We start from the raw sequence: 26,626 nt of genomic DNA, 5'->3' as shown, positions 1-26,626 counted from the left end.
CAGACGGACATTATACTGTTTTACAAACTATAACCTTAAAAAGCTTCAGCTTCACGTGTCTAGTTTAGAGACCAAGGCTATAGAAGCCCAAGTATTTATGTGTTAATTAGCCTCAATCATATATATATCTTGATAGTGTACTTATAACAATGTCCACCACAATTTTAAGATTGGTTTTGGAAAAAAAACACAATAAAAACAATGCCACATATAAACACTAGCTATTATCTTTTCAGTGTTTATAAGACATTTTGCTATTAGGATTTTTAATGATGAATTTGAAGGAACTAAAAGATATAAGACATGATTAAAGAAATTGATAGAAATTGCAATGAAATCTCTTCTATGGAATAGTAGTAGCTATAAAAACACAAAAGCATCTGATTACTATAGCACTCACTGCCTCAGGTATGTTTGTACCTTAAATATTTTTGTGCATGATAAAGGAGTTGGGTTATTAGAACAATATTAACAGGTAAGGATGATGTGCATTATCTTGTACATTTCTAAGATGCAAAGACTTTCTTACAGTCACAAGTCAGTCTATGTGACGGTTCAAGAAGATGCATCACACTTTAATGAAGAATGCAGAAAAAATACCAGTTCTAAGAATAATATGGATACACAATATAGGTAAGCTACATAGGCAAATTTTCATATTCCAGAAAAATTATTTACTAAAAGATTTTAAACTTCCTTTAAATAATTGATGGTTCAAAATTCAATACAGAAATAATCTCATGTTTTCTAAATTCTAAAAGTGCACAGCATTTCTCACTTGGTGACATCACACTTCTATACACAAAGCATATTTGTCTCTTACCAGACCAAGAAGGTGTGCTCAGTTATATGTTGGCTTGTTTGCTATGTTATAGTTATGTTTGCTATGTTATAGTTTGCAAATTATAGTTAGTGTTAAAGAGCTCAGAGTAAAGGCTATACCTTTAGTATATCAAAAGTCAAAAGCTTCCTATTATATAACTAAGCTGTATCAACTGATATAAAAATTATACCTTTGAGATATCATCATTTTTCTTTGCTAAATCTATTGCTGCTTTCTTTGAATAAAATCACCATCTCCAAGTCACTCTAAAACCTCATTTTTGTCATCTCATTAGTGGCAACATTCAACTGTACTGTACTCATAAATCCCACTGTCCTATCTGTATCCCATTACCACTTGCCTATTTCAGACACTCATTACTTTGAGCTTAGACTATAGCAATAGCTTTTTGTTTTCTCTAATTCTCTTTTCCTTTGGAAATCCATTTTATTCACAATATTGTTATATTAAAACATTTAAAACGAAGTTCTGATTACCATATCCATCCTGAGAAAATGTCCATGGCTGCCTACAGGACAAAGTCCAAATTTCTCAGTTCAGCCCTTACGAACAGAACCAAACTACTTCAATTCCAAACAAACTGGATCACATACTGTTTCCAGTGTATGTTCTGCCTAGTTCCTGTAGTTTTCCCTACCTAAATAGCTTTTCTCTATATTTTTGAGTGTTCAAATATTATCTATCTTTTGAGAATTCCTCCATGAAAGTTTCCCTTCCTACAGTCTCTGTACATCTCTCATGACAGCCATCTGACCTTTTATAACACATACTAATGTGGCTTTCCCGGTGGCTCAAAGGTAAAGAATCTGCCTGTCAATGCAGGAGACATGGGTTCAATCCCTGAGTTGGGAAGATCCCCTAGATAAGTGAATGGCAATCCACTCCAATATTCTTGCCTGGGAAATCCCATGGACAGAGGAGCCTAGGAGGCTACAGTCCAGAGGACCGCAAGAGTCAGACATGACTTAGAGACTAAAACCATTAACATATACTAATGTACCTGACTTTCATCAAGACTTTAAATGATTTATATAAAGGATCTGTATTTATCTCATGTATGAAACTCTTACCTTGCTTAAGTTAGTGTCTAGAATACATCTAACATATTTGCTGAGTAAACAAATTGTGCCAAACCTAGAGCAACTAGTGTCAGGGGCAAATACACTAAATGCCTCCTGGCCTTCCTAGCTTGTGGCATCACTACCTATCAATACTTGTAAGTGTCATGACACATAATTATCTTTTGTCAAAATACAGTATGAGGAAAAAGAAACAGCAATGGGAGTCACTTCCCTGGATTTTCTCCAGCATAGATACCAACCCAAAGGCCCAGTAAAACTAGTTTATTTTAGGGCAAAGCTAGAGACCTCACTCTATAACTGCAAATATGAAGGAATATTTAAGTACATCAAATCTCTGGGTGATTCCATCCTTCCAGTCTTGTCTGCACCATTCCTTCCACAGTCATTCTTTTTCTCACTGAAAGATAAATCTGAGCATGCCACTTAATTGATTAAAATTCTTTAACACTTTCTCACAGCCTATGGAATAAAACCTGGACTTCCTAACACATTATACAACATTCTCTGTAAGTTGCCTTTGCCTACTTTAGTCTCACTTTCTAACCTCATATATTCCAGCCAAGTATATCCAGAGTACTTGTAATTCCCTTAATGTGTCTTCCTCACGTTCTTTGCACCCATGCACTATGTGTTTTTTCAGTCTCAAGTGTCCTCTTTCTCTTTATTGCTCAGGTGACTTTCACTAGTCTTTTAAGACCCATTTCAGGTATTATCTGGCTTAGATGACCATCCTTTTATTCCCAAAGCTTTCTGAATATGGCTCAGACATAGAGCATTTCACACAGTATGGCAATTATCTATCCCATTTGTCTGCCTTAGCCACAAGACTGAGTTCCTATTGGGCAGGAACTCTGATTTAACCAAGCAAAGTAGGTTCTCAGGCAGGAGTGACTGGCTGTTAAATAAGGTTGATGGAACTCACGATCTGGGGCAATGGATAGGTGTCAGAGAAACTAGGAGCTCTCCTGCTCCGGTAGCTCAATGGTAAAGAATCTGACTGTAATGCAGGAGATGTGGGTTTGATCCCTGGGTCAAGAAGATCCCCTGGAGATGGAAATGGCAACCCATTCCAGTATTCTTGCCTGGGAAATCCCATGCACAGAGGAGTCTGGCAGGCTAGAGTCCATGGGGTTGCAAAAGCGTTGGACACCACTGAGCAACTGAACAACAATTGATGTACTTCTCAAAACTATTAATCCAGACAGTGGAGACATTCTTCAGTAGTGGCTACCATATACTCCCACATTATACAAGGTCCATTAAGCTGTAGTAATATACATGAATAGAATCCGTAATTCAAGTATCTTAAATCTAGATCCAAACAAGAATCTTACTAAGCCTTTTTATTATCACTTTGCTCTGAACACAAGTACCTCAATATTACTTTGAAGACTTTTTTAGAAATTAATTCTTCAGGACACAGAGACAAGAGCAAAATCTAGCATTTACTAAGGATGAATAACATGGTGTAATAATGAAAACAACTGAATTTATGTGCTTTTTAAATTAAAAAATGTAAGCTTGAGGTTTTTCTTATAGCTTCTGATATTTAAAAAAGTTAAGAGTTTTAAAAATAAAGCTTCAAAACCAACCTTGACTTCAAGCAAATGAGAACAGATCTTCAGAGTATTTCTGTTCATAGATAACTGTTGGACCCACATTATATGACTAAGACACTAAATATGAACTCTGAAATTTGGAAATGAAATATTTAGGAAATTTGAAATGAAATATTTAGAAATATTAAAGAAAACAGCAGTTTAACTTGTGTATTATCTTTAAAACTATTAAGTACTTATCAAATTTATGTACTACCTGAGGAACATTTTCTATTGTTTCTTTAAAATATTCAATTATGGTTTGCGCTGAAATCTCCATTATGTACTGAAGGACAAAAATAACTGACCTGAACCTTTACCTAGATTAACAATTCATGTTTCCTTCTTAAAAAAACAAATATAAAATCAGATTTCAACAAAAACTTAGCTGTTTAGCCTCCCTGATATAAGCCATTTAGCTCTACTATTAAGAATATGGCCTAGATTATCTCTAAGGTTCCTTCATATTCTAAAGCTGGGATTACATCTCTTTTCCAAGTGTATGAAGTCTGTCTTCATGTCCTCTAGCTTTCCTTGTCTAAATTCCCCTCCTCTCTTGGTCTCCTCCAAGGTTAGAGATAGTTCTCATATTTTTGACATGTTTCTTCTCACCTACAATTACAAAAACTGACAATAGATTAAAATATTATCTCTTGCAGGGTATTTTTATTTTAACTGGGAATGTTTATATCTTAAGCTAAATGACTAAAGCTTTAACAGAACTTCAGGTGATGGGGTTCAGGACACGCCACCCCAAATGACGGCATCTTGACATACTGAATATCTTAAGCCGAAGGAATTGGAGAAATGTCATGTGCAGGAAGGACTTTCTGACCTTCCCATGTATCAGGTCATAAAACCTTCAACTGAGAGATGCCCTGCTTATACTGGGCTTCGCAGGTGGCGCTAGTGGTAAAGAACCTGTCTGCCAATACAGGAGACATAAGAGATGCAAGTTTGATCCCTGGGCTGGGAAGATCCCCTGGAGGAGGGCATGGCAACCCACTCCAGCACTCTTTCCTGGAGAATCACAGATAGAGGAGCCTGGAGAGCTGTAGTCCATAGGGTTGCATACAGTTGGACACGATCAAAGTGACTTAGCACACATGCATGCTCCTTATACTAATATTTAGAGGATAGGAACATCCTTATCTTCAAGACTGAGGAACACTAAGAGGAATCTGAATGGACAGGTCTTGCTAAGTTTTCCTTGGTTTACTACAAAAGTTTACAATGCTTAGCTCAAACCGCTTTTGCTCTATCACATTTTCCCATGGCTGTCCACTTTTCATCAGACCTAGCTTAAAAACACTCAGGTTTAGTCAATTCTTCAGGTGTTCCTTATGAAGGCTCCCATGTCATATAAAACTTTTATTAAATAAAATCTGTATACTTTTCTGTTGTGAATTTGTCTTCTGGGTCGCTAAGAGTCAGACACAACTGAGCGATTTCACTTTCACGCACTGGAGAAGGAAATGGCAACCCACTCCAGTGTTCTTGCCTGGAGAATCCCAGGGACGGGGGAGCATGGTGGGCTGCCGTCTATGGGGTTGCACAGAGTCGGACACGACTGAACCGACTTAGCAGCAGCAGCAGCAGCATAGGGGCCCCTATAGAAAAGAACTTAGAAAAGTAGAGGAAAAAGATACTTTTCTTTCCCTACGTGCATAGCAGAGTTCTAGGGAGGGGTAAGGCTGTCCTTTGAATTCATTGGTGACTTATCTTGCTGAAGGATAACACTGCCTCCTTCCTTTTCATAAATGATCGTTTTAATTATTTTACATAGGTGAAGAAAGACGACATGAAATTTAATTCTAGACATTTACTCTCCTGAAATTGTTTTCAGGAGAGTAAAATGTATGAGGAAAACAAATTTTTCACCGACATAAAGATGTATCACCTATATGAAGAACTGTATTAGCTAAATTTTCCTGCTTAATTGATCCCTAAAAGCGAAACAGAGGATAAAAAATGATTGTATGTGTGCTCAGTCATCTCTGACTCTTTGCTACTCCATGGACTGTAGCCTGCCAGTCTTGTGTGTTCATGGAATTTTCCAGGCAGGCATACTGGAGTGGGTTGCCATTTCCTACACCAGGAGATCTTCTTGACCCAGGGACTCAATTTGTGTCTCCTGTGTTTCCTGCTTTGGCAGGTGGAATCGTTACCACTGAGCCACCTGGGAAGCATAAAAATGACACAAGACTATAAACAGTTAAATATTATACACAATACTTAAAAAAATAACTTTCTTAGAGGAAGAAAAAGATGTTACAGAGTTTCTGGTTTGGTTTTTTTTTCCTCCCTGCTGTACTGTATAGGACTGTAACTTGTAGGTACTGGAGAAATAAAACTATTTTAAAAATATACTAGTGTTAAATATTTATTCATTTCTTAAACAGATAGGAAAAGTCATGTTAATCCCAGAGTTTAACTGAAAAATTAAGTTCGTCTACAAAAATGATTCCTTCAAAAAATATGAAGATTTCAACAGGCTTGCTTTGTTAGTTTTAAAATTATAGCATCTTAGTGACAGTTTTGGAAAATTTTGATAAAACATACTTTGAAAGCATTAGATCTTATAAATTAAGTTACTACAGTAGGAAAGAACCTTTCTAACATGCTTCCTCTCTCAAAGCATTCCAAATTTTCTTTACAATATTTAAAACAACTCAGTTTTCTTTTATTCTGTGTCTGTGTCTGTATAAAGATAACTATTAGTCTTAGGCACTTAATTGGGATTAAGGCCCCTACACACAGAGGCACTGGAATCTTCATAGTTCAGCTTGTGTGTAAGATCTGAAGGAACGTATACCATGTATGGGACTTCCCAGGCAGTGCAGTGGTAAAGAGTCTGCCTGCCAATACAGGAGATGCAGGAGATGCGAGTTTGATCCCTGGCTCAGGAAGATTCCCTGGAGTAGGAAATGGCAACCCACTTCAGTATTCTTGCCTGGAAAAATTGCATGGACAGAGGAGCCTCATAGGATATAGTCTACGGGGTCGCAAAGAGTCAGACACGACTGAGTATGTATGGACATACAGTGTATGAACACATAATTTGGAATCAATACACATCTCATTCAGTCATTAATTTATATTAAGTGACATATCTCAATCTTGTTTATGCTTGCTGAACAGTCTTATGAAAAGACCAAACACCCACCTGCATAAAGCTTGGAGAATAAAGCTTGGAATATGAGGCTAGCTTATGTGCCCTTGTGAAGGTTGATCAGCCTTTTCAAGTCTCAGTTTCTTCATCAGTAAAATAGAGGTATTATTCTACTGCCATACTTGGCACACTGTGAGAGCTTAATGATCGCTATTATTGGAAGTCAATTCACTTAAATCTATTGAATCTTAATAAATTATTCATTCTAAATGTCTCTCATTTCAAAGAAACTAGTCAGGCATAATACTGCCACCATGTACATTTATGTATCTTCAATAGGACAGTGAAAAGTCTTTAACCAACAGCATAAATCTCTTATTGTGGATTTTTTTGAATAGTGATTACAGGTAGTTGAGTAATTAAAGGCATGTTAGTAACTCTAAACTCACACTGTTGAGATTTCTGACTGCACCATACCTTCTGGCTTCAGTGACTTTATCTCCTTTGAAAAAAGGTGATATCTCAGCAGAGCTGAATGATGTAAAGAGGCAGGCTATAAAAGATGTGGGGAGAAATATTCTAGGCAGGAGGAGCAAGGGCAAAGGCCTTGATGGATAAATATGCTTGGCCATTTTGGACCGGCAAGAAACCAGCAAGTACAGTAAGAGAGGACATCAGAGGAGATAAAGTCACTGAAGCCAGGTCTCTGCCTAGTTCCAACCTTGAACCAAGGGTGGTAGGATGACATAAAGACACTCCTACATTGAGCAACTCAACTATACTTATCAGAGAACAATGTTCAGGTGAGTTGCTCTGCTTTCTGCTACTCTATTTATATTTATTCTGCAGAAAATAAAGGAGAGTTTTAATAAAAATTAAAGTCAGACTACAAGCTTTGGAAAACTTGGATTGAATGTTCCTTTTATACTGTGTGTATTTAAAAATTTCAAGTGGTTAATTAAGTAGCTTGAAAGGAAATATCAGGAGTGTGGTGTATACATAAACTGTTTTAATTATTTCAGTAATAGTCCTTAACATTAGGATAGATCACTGTAAAATTATGCTTTTTGGATGGTTTTATGAGTCAATAACTAAAAGTAAAAATAAAGTAAATGTCTCTCAGTTGTGTCCAACTCTTTGCGACCCCAAAGACTGTAGCATACCAGGTTCTTCCGTCCATGGGATTTTCCAGGCAAGAATACTGGAGTGGGTTGCCATTTCCTTCTCCAATAACTAAAGGCTCAACCAAAAGAAACATAAACTATAACATTAAGAAACTAAAAGTACTTAAAACGTTTGAAATCATGGATAAGAAGAACGTGTACATCAGGGGTCCCTGACCAGTCAATTGGAATTGAATGCTTCTTTTGGGAGTCCACTCTACTCTGCTGAGGAACTCTTAGTACCCCTAAAGCCCTAACACCAGAAACATGAACATTTATATTCTCCCCAAACTTGGGGTCTCACAGTCTAGGGCAAGTAGAAACTTTTCACAGAAAAGATGGTGAGGTATCATTTGAAGTAGAAGGCTCTCAAAGTATTTTCAGTAATCTAAGATTCTAAGGATTGCTTCAGGAGTTCTGGAAATCTATGGCTTGAATTTCATTTTAAAATTTCATTTCAAAAATTGTGATTGAAAATATACACATGAAAACTTATACGTCAACTTTAAGCATCTACATATAACCCTTATTTATAGTTAGTAAATGCTACAAATGTTAACTTACAAAGAAAATCAATTGTAAAAAATTTCTTCATTTATATTTTATATATTGAGTTTCCAAGAAAGATTTTAAGAGGTTCAAAAAATAAAAAAAAAGCAAAAACAGAAAATCATTCACCTAGATTTAAAAGTATAGAGAATCAAGGCATGCTTTACAAAAATCTGATAGAGATGAAAATATAAGGAGAAAGACTAAACTATTACTACTTTGTAACTTTTCATATTTTAATGCCAAGCAAAACCATGAGAAGTTATGGTACATTTAATAGTAAAATATCAGTGGAAAGTACTTTAACATGTTCCCTATAAGCTAATATTTTGAAAATTATAATAAACAAAAGTTCAGAGTTGAGATCTGGTGAACTTTCCTCTCTAGGCTATGAGGCAGATCAGGTAAACACTTTTCGTCTCTGCCAAATTTTCATCTACGCCAGGAAGGATTCAAATTCCCCCAGGAGCACCAATATACACCAGAGAAACACAAAAACCAAGAAAATAGCCCACTATTCTGGTGTTGTTTGGAAAGTATTTGAAGGTCTCTGGTATGTAATGTTATCTTATGAAACACTATATTAATATTATGCAAGTCTGTTCTGGCATCCAGTTTGAGAATTATCTAGCTATCTGAATTCAAAGGAATCCCAAACATGTTCATTGTTTTTACCACATGCCCTTTAAATGAAAAGGATGCAAATGTGAATAAAGCAGGACCACCCTTTAAAACCAAACGTGTAAAGGATACTCTTCACTATTCCGGATGTCAACTACCAAGAGCTTTGGTTTACTGGACTTTGTCTTCTTGGGGGGTGTTTTGAAGTGGCCAGTCACTGTCAGCTCACACAAGTCAATCAGATCCTCTGCTGAAATCCGGGGTGATACCTCCGACTTTAGGTCATTTAACGGAATGGATTCTCTTGACTGAAAAAAATGAACAAACAATACAAATACTGAGACTATTATAGAGAGACAAACTATAGCCAGTACAGAATATCTTCATTTTTTATATCAATCACTATAGCATATGGGAGAAATATAGAAATATGAGATATAGAAAACTATATCTCATTTTAGCAGTGTACTGTGTACCTATTTCCTATCACTGATGTTTACCTTTTTATTTGTCACACATATTGTTGTTGTCTGGGAAAGACTAGAGATCTCTTCAAGAAAATCAGAGATAGCAAGGAAACATTTCATGCAAAGATAGGCTCATTAAAGGACAGAAATGGTAGGGACCTAACAGAAGCAGACAATATTAAGAAGAGGTGGCAAGAATACACAGAAGAACTTTACAAAAAATATCTTCATGACCTAGAGCCAGACATCCTTGAATGTGAAGTCAAGTGGGCCTTCGGAAGCATCACTATGAACAAAGCTAGTGGAGGTGATGGAATTCCAGTTGAGCTGTTTCAAATCCTAAAAGATGATGCTGTGAAAGTGCTGCACTCAATATGCCAGCAAATTTGGAAAATGCAGCAGCGGCCACAGGACTGGAAAAGGTCAGTTTTCATTCCAATCCCAAAGAAAGGCAATGCCAAAGAATGCTCAAACTATCACACAATTGCACTCATCTCACACACTAGCAAAGTAATGTGCAAAATTCTCCAAACCAGGCTTCAGCAATGCGTGAACTGTGAACTTGTAGATGTTCAAGCTGGTTTTAGAAAAGTCAGAGGAATCAGAGATCAAATTGCCAACATCTGCTGGATCATGGAAAAAGCAAGAAAAACATTCAGAAAACATCTTTTCTGCTTTATTGACAATGCCAAAGCCTTTGACTGTGTGGCTCACAATAAACTGTGGAAAATTCTGAAAGAGATGGGAATACCAGACCACCTGATCTGCCTCTTGAGAAATCTGTATGCAGGTCAGGAAGCAACAGTTAGGACTGGACATGGAACAACAGCGTGGCTCCAAATAGGAAAAGGAATATGTCAAGGCTGTATATTGTCACCCTCCTTATTTAACTTATATGCTGAATACATGAGAAACGTTGGGCTGGAAGAAGCACAAGCTGGAATCAAGATTGCCGGGAGAAATACCAATAACCTCAGATATGCAGATGACATCACCCTTATGGCAGAAAGTGAAGAACTAAAGAGCCTCTTGATGAAAGTGAAAGCGGAGAGTGAAAAGGTTGGCTTAAAGCTCAACATTCAGAAAACTAAGATCATGGCATCTGGTCCCGTCACTTCATGGCAAATAGATGGGGAAACAGTGTCAGACTTTATTTTTTTGGGCTCCAAAATCACTGCAGATGGTGATTGCAGCCATGAAATTAAAAGATGCTTGCTCCTTGGAATGAAAGTTATAACCAACCTAGATAGCATATTCAAAAGCAGAGATAGTACTTTGCCAACAAAGGTCCATCTAGTCAAGACTATAGTTTTTCCAGTGGTCATGTATGGATGTGAGAATTGGACTATAAAGAGAGCTGAGCGCCGAAGAATTGATGCTTTTGAACTGTGGTGCTGGAGAAGAGTCTTGAGACTCCCTTGGACTGCAAGGAGATCCAATCAGTCCATCCTAAAGGAGATCATTCCTGGGTGTTCGTTGGAAAGACTGATGTTGAAGATGAAACTCCAATACTTTGGCCACCTGATGCGAAGAGCTGACTCATTTGAAAAGACCCTGATGCTGGGAAAGATTGACGGCAGGAGGAGAAGGGGACGACAGAGGATGAGATGGCTGGATGGCATCACTGACTCAATGGACATGAGTTTGGGTAAACTCTGGGAGTTGGTGATGGACAGGGAGGCCTGGCATGCTGCGGTTTATGGGGTTGCAGGGAGTTGGACACGACTGAGCAACTGAACTGAACTGAACTGAATACTGGAGTGGGTTGCCATTTCCTTCTCCAGGGTATTTTCCCAACTCAGGGATCAAACTCTTGTCTTTTGTGTCTCCTGCACTGCCAGGCAGTTTTTTGTTTTTTTTTTTTTTAACCATTGAGCCATCTGGGAAAGTACACAGAGGAAACCATTAATCTTTTCCTTCACTACAACTTCCTAGTTCAAATGTGATGGAAAGAAATGAGGTAGACTTTTCCTTATGAGAGCACTGTTTATCATTATTTCTTTTTATCTTGTCCTGTTTTTTATTTATTTGTATTTTTCTTTTTTTAATATAAACTTAGTTTAATTGGAGGTTAATTACTTTACAATATTGTATTGGTTTTGCCATACATCAACATGAATCCGCCACAGGTATACACGTGTTCCCCATCCTGAACCCCCCTCCCTCCTCCCTCGCCGTACCATCTCTCTGGGTTGTCCCAGTGCACCAGCCCCAAGCATCCAGTATCATGCATCAAACCTGGACTGGCGATTCATTTCATATATGATATTATACATGTTTCAGTGCCATTCTCCCAAACCATCCCACCTTCTCCCTCTCCCACAGAGTCCAAAAGACTGTTCTATAAACAGCTCTTTTAAGAACATTTCATCTTTCAACTATAATTACTGTTGTTGCAAATTGCATTAATTAAAGCTCTGGTAATACGAGAAATTGTTTTGTGACTCAGTATCGAACTTTTCTAACATGATTTATGTTACTTATGAATGGTTGGGTAGAAATTAGATTCACAGAAATGAAGAACAACATAATGCTTTCTTAGATAATGTATTTTAATTGTAAAGGAGGTAAAATCAGACTCCAGACCACCGAACCTGTCTGTATATATTTGTTACATGTCATAATACTGATTCAGACTTAAAAAAAAAACCACTCAGTTGTGTCTGACTCTTTGTGACCCCATGGACTATATAGTCCATGGAATTCTCTAGGCCAAAATCCTGGAGTGGGTAGCCTTTCCCTTCTGCCTACAATGCAGGAGACCTGGGTTCAGTCCCTGGGTCAGGAAGATCTCCTGGAGAAGGAAATGGCAACCCACTCCAGTATTCTTGCCTGGAAAATCCCATCGACAGAGGAGCCTGGTAGGCTACAGTCCATAGAGTCGCAAAGAGTCAGACATGACTGAGCGACTTCACTTTCACTTTCTCCAGGAGATCTTCCCAACCTAGGATCAAACCCAGGTCTCCCACATTGCAGGCGGATTCTTTACTAGCTGAGCCAGGAGGGAAGCCCAATTCAGACTAAGGGCCATTCACAATTATTATTCATGTTATTTGGTAGGCAGGAGGATCCTCTACCCTTCACAAAAGGCAACACAATACATCTCAATTCAACATAAACTTGTTGAACACTAGTAGTCACTGTTGAAAACTTATTTAACATAATTTGAAAATTTAAGAACTTTCAAAACTCACTTGATTTAAAATATGGGGATTCAAAAAATTTTTACTTATATGCTTAATATGCTTCCAAGATCGAGTCTAACTATTATCTCATTTGCTTATTTTCTCTCTTTCCTCAATTACATAGTGGGATTCCACATACATAATTTCCAATTTAGACTTTCTAGGCAGGAGAGAATAAAGCCTATGAATCACATAACAGACAAGACTTATTCTGAAAAAAAGTGTTCTCAATTGTTTCTGGAGTTTGAATGTCGGCCCTCACCCCTTGGGTTTCTGTGACTATGTATGCTATAAATTCTTGAGTAGTAAGAGTAAAGCACTTGTTCTCTCACTTTATTAGCTTTTAAATAGAAATGGAAGTTGCTAAGTTTTATGAGTTTATTGCACTTAATGAAAAATAAGAATTAGGAATTTTAATTTTTTAGTATTAGAAATTAAATGTACTTAAATATTCTGAAATTAAAACTGCTTCAGAAAGATTAGTTTTAAAATCAGCAAGTCATACAATCAATGCTTCTATCTTCTTTTTCATTAGATTGCAGGCTCTATAGGTGTTTTTCTCAGGCTTCACATGAAGCTGTACATTTATGAAGATAAAATAAAGAACTCTTGATTACTCTAGTTCTGCTTTCAGTCATTCAGTGCTGAATGGGGTATTTCTAAAAGAGGTTTGTCTGAATGGAAGGTGTGCCTGACTGATGAAGGAAAGAATTTGACCAAAGTATTCTCTATGAAGAACTGATTGATGAAAGAAAGATATGACCTTGGCCTTGGTTCCAATCAAATGCATCATTTGTCAGGAGTTTCTTCAAAGAAAAGACTGATTGCCTTATGAAATGGTAAGAAAAGAAGGAGACAGGAGTCACTGACAAGTTCATAACTTTCTGAAATTTGAGTGTATCATCAAAGAACTTTAATATGTTGCAAGCATGTTCGTCTACAAATTAAATTTAGGAGATTAGTAAATCATACTTCGGACAAATTATACAACTTTGCTTTATGAAGAAAATAATTATAATACTAAAAAATTCAGAATCTAGTTTTTCTTTTATTAGACAGTTTTATACACAATTTCACTATTCACTGAACAATTTCCACTTAGAGGCATAAAAGTAAAACTTCTTTTTTTTAAAATAATAAAATTTAACTTTATTTTTTTCCCACAGATAAAAAGGCTGAAAATTGATTTTTATTGGAGTATAATTGGTTTACAATGTTGTGTTAGTTTCCAATGTAGAATAAAGTGAATCAGCTATACATATACATATATCTCCTCCCTCTTTTTTTAAAAATTTATTTATTTTAATTGGAGGCTAATTGTTTTACAATATTGTATTGGTTCTGCCATACATCAACATGAATCTGCCATGGGTGCAAACATGTTCCCCATCCTGAACCCCCCTCCCACCTCCCTCCCTGTATCATCCCTCTGGGTCATCCCAGTGCACCAGCCCCGAGAATCCTGTATTCTGCATCGAACCTGGACTGGCGATTAGTTTCTTATATGATATTATACATGTTTCAATGCCATTCTCCCAAATCATCCCACCCTCGCCTTCTCCCACAGAGTCCAAAAGACTGTTCTATATATCTGTGTCTCTTTTACTGTCTCGCATACAGAGTTATCATTACCATCTTTCTAAATTCCATATATATGCATTAGTATACTGTATTGGTGTTTTTCTTTCTGGCTTACTTCACTCTGTATAATTTAAATCTTCTTTAGTATCATTGATATTGGTATTTTCCTGTGTGAGTAGGATTTCAAATTCGCAGAACATTGTTTATGGACAATGGACAAGAATTGAGGATAACTGCAGAACAACTCTGAAAATTTCTATTATCATTTCTTCCCAAGAACGTGTACATACAATGCACATTAAATTTAGATGTCCAAATATCAGAAATCAATTGGTATGAAAATGACTTAAAAAAATAATATTCCATTTCCAAACTAAGGTCAAAATTTATTTAGCAATGTTACTGACAAAAACTATCTTTCAGTAGAGTGAATTCTCTGAAAGGGCTATCTAAATGTGTTAGTGATAACGCTGATCAAGCAAGCAAAAATCCAAACCTGGTAACATGACAGTTATTTTCCTGTGTCCATTAAACTACCAGGAGAATCACTCTGTCATGGTACCTACGAGTCTGAAATGGTAGACTTGACTTTTTTTGGTATATGGTGTTAGAGAATGTTCTGATTTTTTTTTTAAACATGTAGCTATTCAGTTTTCTCGGTACCATTTATTGAAGAAATTGTCTCTATTTTTGTCACTTTTGTAGTAGGTTAATTGACTACAGGTGCCAGGGTATATTTCTGGGTTCTCTATTCTGTTCCATTGATCTATGTGTCTGCTTTTGTGCCAGTACCAGGTTTGATTACTGTAGCATTGCAGTATAATCTGAAGTCAGGCAGCATGATTCCTCCTACTCTGTTTTTCTTTTCTGAGATTATTTTCACTATTTGGGGTCTTTTGTGTTTCTATACAAATTTTTAAATTATTTGTTCTAGTTCTGTGAAAAATACCATTGGTATTTTGATAGGAATTGAATCTGTAGGTTGCCTTGGGAAGTACAATCATTTTAACAATGTTAATTCTTTCAATCCAAGAAATATCTTTTCATCTGTTTGTGACATCTTCAATTTCTTTCATCAGTGTCTTATAGTTTTGCAAGTACAGGTCTTTTACCTCCTTGAAAGAAAGTGAAAAGTGAAAGTGAAGTCGCTCAGTTGTGTCAGACTCTTTGCAACCCCCTGGACTGTAGCCTACCAGGCTCCTTCATCCATGGGATTTTACAGGCAAGAATACTGGAGTGGGTTGCCATTTCCTTCTCCAGGAGATCTTCCTGACCCAGGGATTGAACCCGGGTCTCCCGCATTGTAGGCAGACGCTTTACTGTCTGAGCCACCAAGGAAGTCCTTTACCTCCTCAGGTAGGTTTATTCCTTATTTATTATTTTATTCTTTTTGATTCAGTGGTAAATGGGATTGTTTCCTTAATTTTGATAGTTCATTGTTAGTGTATAGAAATGTAATAGATTTTTATGCATTAATTTTGTACCTGCAACTTTACCAAATTCATGAGCTCTGGTAGTTTTCTGACGGTGTCTTTAGGGTTTTCTATTACAGTATCATGTCATCTGCTAACAGCGATACTTCTTCCTTTCTAATTTTGATTCCTTTCAGTTCTTTCTCTTGTCTGATATCTATGGTTAGGACTTGCAGTACTATGTTGAATAAAAGCGGTGAGAGTAGGAATCCTTGTTTCGTTCCTGATCTTAGAGGAAATGCTTTTAGCTTTTCATTGTTGAATTAGTTGTGAGTTTGTCATATATAGCCTTTTTTATGTTGAGGTATTTCCCTTTATGCCCACCTTCTGGAGAGCTGTTTTTAAAATCATAAGTGGATGTTGAATTATACCAAAAGCCTTTTCGGTATATTTTCAGAATATCATATGGTTTTTGTTCTTTAATTTGTTAATGTGATTATCACACTTCTTGATTTGTAGACACTTAAAAATCCTTGTATCCCTGGAAATATTAACTATGAGAATAAAGAACCAGTGTCTAGAACACTCCTCCCATATTTTCTGTTACATGTCCTGGCACTAACTTCAACTTAGTTACCAAGGACAGAAATCTGAAAACCACTGCAGACTTTTCATCCTTCCTTATTTCTCATTCCTATATAACAAATCACCAAGTTCCATCAAAATAACTCTTGAATCTGAATCTGTTACCTGATTTATTGCCCTACTTCAGGGCTTCCACCATCCCTCAAATGGACTGTAGAAGCTGTCTGCCCCTCTTGCTATTGCTTTTTTTCCTCTATCTTTTCACATAAAGTCATCCCTTCTAATCCATATTTCAAATGCCACTTGAGTTAAAATAAAAACCTGATCAGGCTTCCCTGGTGGCTCAGATGGTAAAGAATCTGCCTGCAATGAAGGAGACCTGGATTTGATCCCTGGGTCAGGAAGATCCCCTGGAGAAAGGAACGGCAACCCACTCCAGTATTCTTCCCTGGGAAGTTCCATGGACAGAGGATCCTGGCAGGTTGCAGTCCCTGGGGTCATAAAGAATTGGACACAACTGAGCAGCTAACATACACTTAAAAGTCTGATCATGTAGATTTTTATAATTAAGAATACCTCACTGGTTTCTAGACATTGATGGAGTGAAATCCAAATTCTTTGGTATAGAATATAAAGTCTTTTATGTATTGGTATCTGTCTATAGTAGGCAAGAGACCATAGGCTTTGGGGTCAGATTACCAGGACTCAAATTTTGGCCAGCCCACTCACAGTGTATGATTTTGGACATGATACTTAAACTCTCTACCTAATTTCTTCATCTATAAAGTGGGATAACAGCAGTTATCCAAATCCTTCTGGGCTGCTGTAAGAACTAAATGTTAATCTATATAGAGCATTTAGAATAGTGTCTGACACACTGTCAGAGTTTAATGAAAGCTTGGTTATCTTTCACCTTTTTTCTCACGCCTCACCGCCCTGTACCTCATGCTTTGGTATTAGCAGACTATCCGCCTTTTTATACCACTGTGCCACCTTTGCCCACATTGCTTCCTCTGCTTAGAATGCCACACCTTGTCCACTTAATAAATACCTGCTCACCTTACAAGTATCAGTTCAAACATTGCTCTCTCTGTGAAGAAAGTCTTTTTAACCTCTGACAGGCTCCTTTAGTTTCTTTCCTGTGTCCCCACAGGTATCTGGTACATGTCTTTATTGTAATAGGATTATTTACTTCCACCAGACTAACAGCTCCTCAAAGACAAGGAAAGTTACTTTTATACCTATGATTTCCCCAGGTTTCAGCATATTATTTGACACATAATATATTTGTTGAATACGAATGAATAAAATAGTATTTCTAAATTTTCTATTACTTTTCCTGAGTAATTTTGTGCTATGGGGTATGTACACGTTTTCCCAAAACATGTACATACCTGTGTCATAGTAATTACTATATTTGTAATACATTATCTGTTTCTTTACTTGAATTACAAAATCCTTAAATACAGGTTCTACATCTTTTCATATTTGTATCTCCAAAAGGCAGCACAAGGTCTGGCACCAAAAATTGTTAATAGGTATTTAATGAATGAATGAGTGAATAAAAATGTGATTAAATAACATTACAGAGCAAAGCTATTTGTCTGGATCACTAGATAGACTGCTCAGGGATGGCAAATCATCAGATTCTCTAGCCTCTGGGCACTGTGACGGTTAATCAAGAATACTGAAACCTATATCTGCCTCAGTGATTTCTCACAGCCATCTCTTTTCCTCAACTGAAAAACTAAAGATGCCAGCTGCTACCATATAGGTTTACAAAACATACTCTAATTAATTCAAAGACTTAGGTGAATATAAAGAAGGCAAAAATAAACACACATTCAAAACTATCCTAGTAAAGTAGGTAATTTAATGATAATAAAAATATGAATGAAGGAAAAAAATAGATAAATACTAGAGCTGAAACTTAGGGGAATATCAATAAAACTGGAAAAGCTGTATATGAACCATGTGCATGATAATAAATGAGAAAAATATAAGTAATATGCTTCTCTTTTTCCTTCTCTCTATATTTTCTTTATATTTCTCTTTTCTATATACCTTTCTAATTGTCTATAAATGAGAAAAATATAAGTATGTAAAAATATTTGAAAGAATAATTGATTGCAAATATTTTCAAAAGAATAGAAAATCTGAATAGACCTATACATTTATAGACCAAGGTAAACTTGAGGAGAATGACGAACTGTGTGTCTGCTTTACAATACAATAGACTATTTACAAAATCTAAATAGACTTTGTAAAAACAACTAAAGAAGACTGTGTAAAAACGGGTAAGATTTTAAGTTTTTAAACAATTGCTTTAAAGAGAGGTGCCAAATAGTTTCTCCCCAAGCACTTCTATCTATAACTATTGCAAGGCAAATAAAACATTGAAAGATCATTTTATGAAGTGTCCTTAACCTAATACTTAAATCTAACAAAAATGACATCAAACACAAATGCATGCACAACCCTCAATATTCCTTATGGATATAGATTCTTTCAAAAAATCTCAAAACTGGAAAATTGAATGCAGTAGCAATTTAAAAGAATGGCATATTATGAGCAAACGGGATATTCCAGGAATGAAGGATGGCTCAATATAAGGACAATTTGAAAAGTAATTCATCACCTTTAATTAGTCAAAAGATACAAAGTATGTAATTCATCACTGTAGGTGACACAAAGCCATACGTGATAAAACTTCACATTTATTCCCAATTTTAGAAAAAGAAAAACTCATGGTAAACATATATCAGAAGGAAAGCTAATCTGAACGATGAAAGATTTCATTAAGATGGATGTTCTTCATCTCAAATATTTGACATTCTACTTAATGATGAACCATACAGGCAGACTTATTGTGAAAAAGTATATCTCTTAGATAATACAATAGTCTTCGAAAATCCAGACTAATCAGAGGAAAGTCTAATAAAACTGGTAAGAATTTGGCGAAGTTTTAGTCATAATATATATACAATAAAATTATTAATTATTTTCAATAGCAGCAGAAGCCAGTCAAAAAACCCAAGGAACATAAGCTTTCAATTGCAATGTCAAAATATTCCTCCAAAACAAAATACTTAGAAATAAAAGAATAATATTTAAAGAAAATGAAACAGTTTTGTGATGGGCATTAGAAAAACCTGAGACACATAAAATGCTATCTGGAAAGAAAGATTCAGTATTTAGAAGATCTTTATTTCCTCTTCAAACAATGTATTAATTACAATTTAATCAAAACTCTAAAAAGATCTTTCTTTTTTATTTTGAAACAAAAACTCTAAAGTTCATTTGTCTAAATAGGTGAGAATGTCAAGAAAACAATGAAAAATAATAAAATACACTGTCATATGCTAAAACTGTATAAAATATCACCACATGATATTGCACTAGAATTGACTAGGAGACTAATAGGCCATAATGGGGTGTATAGAAAGACCTCAATAAATGAAAGAATGCTGTAAAAGAATAGGATTCCATAACAAATCACTGGAGAAAATGGTGTATTATTTAGGATATAGTATAGGCATCATTTATTACCTATAATAAAATAAAATTATGCTTCTATCTTATACTCAAAGTAAAGTGATTTGTAAGTTGAACAAAAATTATATGTAAAAAGTAGAATCACAAAAGAGTAAGAATTGATGACTTAAATTAATTTCAAGCATATAGCAAAAGCTAAATTCTTAAATAAGAGAAATATATGTGAAAAATAAAAATTTAAGATGCCCTTAATATATAAAGAACTCTTTTACTCAATAAGACAAACCAATAAGAAAAAACAGCCTGCTTAGTTAAAATGGAGGGGAGATATACACATATACTTGACAAAATAAACACAAAAAAGTAAAGAAAATGTTTTTACCTCAGTCACAGATATATAAAAAACATGTATAATCAAAGACATAGAAAAAGTAGGTAAGTGTCCTAGATTTCTTTTGCTTGTCTCTCCAGATTCACTCTCCATTGGTTCCTGCCTGTTCTCTACTGGTGGGAGGCCTCTGTTTGGACCTAGAAGAGGGACCCCAGGTCCTCTGGCTTTCAAGGTAGTTCAGACAATAGAGAGAGTAGGTCAAGGTAATATAATCCCTTGGTTCCGTACTTGAAAATTCACCTTGATTTAGCTACTTATTGACCAAAGGTCACTGTTCCTCTCAAGATGGCTTTCTCAACCTGCTTCTCATTTCCTGTGTTCTGATCATCTCTTCAGTCATTCAGTCGTGTCCGACTCTTTGTGACCCCATGAATCACAGCACGTCAGGCCTCCCTGTCCATCACCAACTCCCGGAGTTCATTCAGACTCACGTCCATCGAGTCAGTGATGCTATCCAGCCATCTCATCCTCTGTTGTCCCCTTCTCCTCCTGCCCTCAATCCCTCTCAGCATCAGAGTCTTTTCCAATGAGTCAACCCTTTGCATGAGGTGGCCAAAGTACTGGAGTTTCAGCTTCAGCATCATTCCCTCCAAAGAAATTCCAGGGCCAATCTCCTTCAGAATGGACTGGTTGGATCTCCTTGCAGTCCAAGGGACTCTCAAGAGGCTTCTCCAACATCACAGTTCAAAAGCATCCATTCTTTGGTGCTCAACTTTCTTCACAGTCTAACTCTCATATCCATACATGACCACTGGAAAAACCATAGCCTTGATTAGACAGACCTTTCTTGGCAAAGTAATGTCTCTGCTGGTGGTAACAGTGCTATTGCTAATTTTCATAATTTATTGCATTATCTCTCATATTTTCACCAACATTCCACCATGATCTTTGTAACTATTATCTCTCTAAATAAACCATTCTTGAATTATCCTAATGTGAGTGTATAATCTTTTGCTGTTGGTTGAACTGTGACAGTAAGCATGTAGGGAAGAACTCAAAAACACATTATGTTTTAAGGCACAACATCAGTAATTATTAGAGAAATACAAATCAAAACTACAATGAGGCACCACCTCACACTTGTCAGAATGACCCTCACTAAAAAAAATCTACAAATATTAAATGTAAGAGAGGGTGTGGAAAACAGGGAGCCCTTGAACACTGTTGGTGAGAATGTAACTTGGTGAAGCCACTGTGGAAATAGTATTGAGGTTCCTCAGAAAACTAAAACTAGAGCTACCATATGATCTAGTAATCCCACTCCTGGGCATATATCTGGACAAAATTATAATTCAACAAGATACATGCACCCCTATGTTCATGGTAGCATTATTCGCAATAGTCAAGACATGGAAATGACATAAATATCCATTGACAGATGAATGGATAAAGACACTGTGGTACACATATACAATAGAATACTACTCAGGCACAAAAAGAACAAAATAATGCCATTTGCAGCAGCAACATGGATGCAACTAGAGATTATCATACTAAGTGAAGCAAGTCAGATAGAGAAAGACAAATACCATGTGATATCACTTATATGTGGAATCTAAAATATAACACAAATGAACCTATCTGTCAAACAGAAACAGAATCATGGACATGGAAAACAGATTTGTGGTGGCCAAGGGGGTGGGACCTGGGAGAGGGATGGAGTGGGAGCTTCTACACAAGCTTTCATATGTAGAATGGATAAACAACAAGGTCCTACTGCATAGCACAGGGCTTCCCAGGTGGTGCTAGTGGTAAGAACCTGCCTGCCAGTGTAGGAGACCTAAGAGACAAGGATTCAGTCCCTGGGGTGGAAAATCTCCTGGAGGAGGAAATGGCAACCCACTCTAGTATCCTTGCCTGAAGAATCCCATGGACAGAGGAGCCCGGGGAGGCTACAGTCCATAGGGTCACAAAGAGTCAGACACAACAGAGTGACTTAACACACAGACACACACAGACACACACACACAGACACACACACACACACACACACACACTGTATAGTACAGAAAACTATGTTCAATATCCTATGATAAACCATATTGAAAAAGAACATTTAAAAAAGAATGTGTAAACAGGTATAAGTGAATCAATTTGCTGTACAGTAGTAATTAACACAACATTGTAAATCAACTATACTTCCATAAAAATAAATAAAATATACATGTTTTAGATATGTGAATCAACAGGCTTTCTGGAGGAAAAATCATAATATGCATTAAGAAACTTTCAAATATGAATGCAATAGGAATTCTTTTTAGAAATCTGTTCCATGGATATAATCACAGACTGTACCAAGCAGTATGGGAAAATATTTATTAAATATATTGTTTTTCTTAAATTATGAAAAACTGGAATACTGCAAACACATAATGAAAGGTGATAGGATAAATAAATAACACTAGATTCATGTAAAGAAATACCATTCACCCATTAAAATAACATTTTAGAAAAGTATTTCTTAATAGAGGAAACAATAAAGATGTATTATCAAGGGGAAAAAGATCCTATACAACAATAAGTTTGGAACTTCCTTTGTGGTCCAGTGGTTAAGGAATCTGTCTTGCAATGCAAGGGATGAGGGTTTGATCCCTGGTTGGGGAACTAAGATCCCATATGCTGCAGAGCAACTAGCCCATGCACCACAACTAGAGAGTCTGTGCACCACAGTGAATGATCCCACATGACACAATGAAGATCCTGTGCCACAACTAAGACCCGACCTAGCCAAATAAATAAATGAGTAGATAAATAAAACAAATACTTAAAAAACCCCAATAAATCCACCACAATACCAGTTTGGTGACATATATCACAGTGAATATGTATGTGTGCATAAACACATGCATGTGTGTATAAATATATTTTCATAGATTTAAGAATGATGCATAGAAATTGTAAAAGTCTGTGATTCAGTGGAATTAACAACTTTTTATCTTAAAGCTTTTCTGTGTTTAAGTTTTAATCATTAAGCATGAGCTATTTTTGAAAATTTAAACATTTATAAAAATATGAGATTTATTTTCGACCAGCACTATTATATACTTCTCTTAAATACTTCATAACTATGAATCTAATCTGTCTGAAGATAATTCTTACCAAATATTTACTGCAATACAAAAAGGCTTCACTAATGAGAACTCATGGCTTATGGTCACCATTGTAGGTAACCAGATCTAGCACTAGAAAATATATAGAGAAATATGTCTAAAATATGCTAAAGAAAAACAATAAAATTATTATTATGCTTAAATTCAGATGAAGTTTTTAAATGATTAAAAAAAATACCAGCAAGTAGGGCAGGCTTTCATGCATTCAGAAAGGAGACACACAAACGTTAATACAGACAATTGGAGAAAAAACATTTGAGGCTTACTGCCATGTTTCACTGGTAAGGACTACCTTGTTTTCTGCTTCAAAAAATATTTGAATAAACTGATCTTTATCCACCTCTTCATCAAATGTATGAAGAATTTAGAGAAAAGGGCCTACTGGCATTGAAGAATATTAAATATACTTTCAAGCTTCTATCAACATAAATGTAAATTACATTACCATCACTAGATAATTATACAGGTTTTCCTAGTTTAATATAAGATATTAGAAATTATTTAGTAGATTACTGCTTACTGGTTATTATTTTTCTTAGCAAGAATTGCATTTCCTTTAAGATCTGGAGAAGGAAATGGCAACCCACTCCAGTATTCTTGCCTGGAGAATCCCATGGATGGAGGAGCTTGGTGGGCTACAGTCCACGGGTTGCAAAGAGTCAGACACGACTGAGCGACTTCACTTCACTTTCACTAAGATCCTGCACTCAGAAAAAACTCCTTATGTGATCATACTCATAATGTATATTAGAAGGTTAGAAACAACAAACACCCTTCCCTATGTAAGGAAGCAGTTTTCGTATATTATTTTGTGTATCTGTGTGTTTAGGGGGAGGGTGAGAAAGAAAGATAAAATCTTAATATAAAAAATTAGTCTCTCTAAAGCCACTTAGAGATTAAGGATTTCAAATGACATTTACGGTGGTGGTTTAGTTGCCAAGTCGTACCTGGGTATAAATGAGGCCAGGAGTGGTGTTCAGGAAATACAGGACAGATTGATAGTTTCCTGGAGCTTCTGAGGGTTTTTCTCTGGGACAGGATGACCTTAGAATGTCTATAGTACTGATTCTTTGGGTCAATTTAAAGTTTCCTCATTTTGGAAGCAAAGCAGCATTTATTAAATATCTACTTTCTAATTCAAGAAACTAAAATGAGGTAGCACAGAAAGTGGCACACATTGTATACATTTCCTGTAGAGATCTACCTTATTTTGAGCAAAAACATTTAGAATTAGAACACCAACTGTAATACTAAAGATAAACTTCCAAAAGAAAGGTGGAAATCAGAAAGCATGAAAAACAAAAGTAGACACGTTTATAAGACAGGGAACATCACAGGGCCAGCTATCTATGTATTAAATAATGCATATTTCAACACAATGAAAACACTTTTTCTTTTAATACACTTTCTTAAGGAAAACTCTACTCCAAAGAGCCTTCAACTGACATATCATGTTTTGAGGAGAGAGAAAAGATCAATACAAACATGCTGATGACAACGAAGAGCCAGGTATATCAACAGCATAACTTGCTTAGATTTCTTTTGTATCTCTCATAGCAAGAGATGAGAGGGCTCTGCCCAGAGAAGGTGCTGAAATGTTTGGTAAATGAATGTATGCATGTGTAACAGGATGCTGAATGATGTTATTCCTGGGTGAAACAAAGTGGCTCTAACATGCTAACAAGAAACAGAAACTGCCAGCAAAAGCCACCAACGTCTTCCCTGCCCGCCCTCTCCCAGTTCCCCCTTCCTGGGGCTAGGTGAGAAGTGACTAAAATTACAACTTCCAATTATTATTCTAGTGTCCCCTCTCCCCCCAAATTACATAAGGAACTTTAGTTGGAGGTGGTGTGGGTCAACTTCATGGTGACCACAGTGTTCAAGATAAGATGCCCCTCCCTTCTCATCCTGCAGGGTAGAGAAGTAGGTGTTTCTGGACACTCAAATCACTTCCCCTCGATCTCTCACAAGGTAAGTGAAGGGAAGTGCCCAAGGCAGCCATTTGTAGAGATTTGGGCATACCTATAAGAAGGGGTAGTGATATTCTTTTTTGTAGTAGAATGTCTGTTTATACAGAAGACTTAATAATCTGTCCTGTACCTGTCTGAGCAGGCAAGAAGTAGGGGATGTGGTAGTGCTGAGAAATAGGGTGTTAGATGCTTACCTTCTCTGACCATACAATTCTAAGCTGTACTGTGAGAATAAACCAATTTATTGTAAGGATCAATTGATATAACAAAGGTAAAAATGTTTGGTAGACTGTATATCTTTATATGAAATAAGTTTTTAAAAATCACATCCCAAGTGAAGCAGCTTGAATTTCATGGTAGTCTAAATATAGTCTAAATTTTTAATAAATCATCAATTAAAAAATATTTAATCAACCAGCTTTGGGCTGAGCCATGTAGAGATAAAACACCATTTTCACCTCAAAGAGTCCCTAATCTGATTGGAAAATACTAACATAAAACCAATAATAAAACTATACAATAATGACAGAAAATATTTATATTGTGCTTGCTATGTGCTGGTCACTGTGATTGGCATTTGACATATATGACCTCATTTCAATCTTGCAACAATTCTGTGAGGTAGATTTTATTATTTTGATCATGCTACAGATAAGGAAATTGGGGTAGAGAAAGGTTAAGTAACAAAGGCCACATAATCAGTAACAGAGTCAGGATTCAACTTTAGTCTGGCTCTGGAGTCTGAGCTCTTAACCACATTATTACAATGCTTCTCTCATAAGATTCAGTGTATGGAATCACAGCTACATACTATGAGAATACAGGGAAAGGAATAAACACAATAATGGGGAGAAGTAGTTAGCAAAAAATAGGTGGAAGAAGTGGGACTTGAGTCAGGAAACAATCAGTAAGGTTTAGAAAAGTAGAAAAGAGGAAGAGGAGTGTTGCATAAGTAGGTAATTGTAAGAGTTCTAAGGTGTGAATGAGCAAGGAATCAGTCCATAAATAATTATTGAGCTCCCACTAGGTATATACAATGTGCTTGGGATACATTTATGAACAAAACAAAGATACTTGTTCTGATAGAACTTAAGAGTCAATGGGTATGAAAATGGTAATGAAGAGACTAGTTTTACTGAATGAACATCTGTTCTGAGAAAAAGAGAGAAACAGTACTGAATAAGTAGGTAGGCGACAGACCATGAGGGCTCTGAAGACAGAGAAGCTCAAGGACATAAGAAATAGATAAGAACTATAGGATTTTTGGAGGAATGTGTCACATGTCAACAGCAATATTTTAGGAAGATTAATTAGGCCATATTTTGCAGGGTGAATTAGAGATGGGGAAAAAAGTAGGCAGAAAGTCTTGTAATAAGTGAATTTTATGAAGATCTAGATTAAGAGATGACACTGGAAACCGAGAGCTTTGCTCTATTCATTATCTTTTTTTCCTTCAGTCAT

At 36.2% G+C, this 26,626-nt stretch overlaps 1 protein-coding gene across 4 annotated transcripts in view; it reads right to left on the bottom strand.

Moving 5' to 3' along the window:
* The window catches only part of TBCK (TBC1 domain containing kinase), a 218,594-nt gene that overhangs the window by 44,984 nt on the left and 146,984 nt on the right, over positions 1–26,626 (bottom strand). For all 4 annotated transcript variants that reach the window (XM_052641924.1, XM_052641928.1, XM_052641925.1 and 1 more), the window contains one exon: positions 9,102–9,277. In XM_052641924.1, coding sequence (XP_052497884.1) covers positions 9,102–9,277 — 176 coding nt within the window. The remainder of the gene's footprint in view (positions 1–9,101; positions 9,278–26,626) is intronic.

This window comes from Budorcas taxicolor, chromosome 6 (genome assembly GCF_023091745.1).
Source record: "Budorcas taxicolor isolate Tak-1 chromosome 6, Takin1.1, whole genome shotgun sequence".
Taxonomy (NCBI): Eukaryota; Metazoa; Chordata; class Mammalia; order Artiodactyla; family Bovidae; genus Budorcas; species Budorcas taxicolor.
The sequence above is the reverse complement of the archived record's forward strand: the minus strand, read 5'-3'. Positions and strand labels throughout refer to the sequence as shown.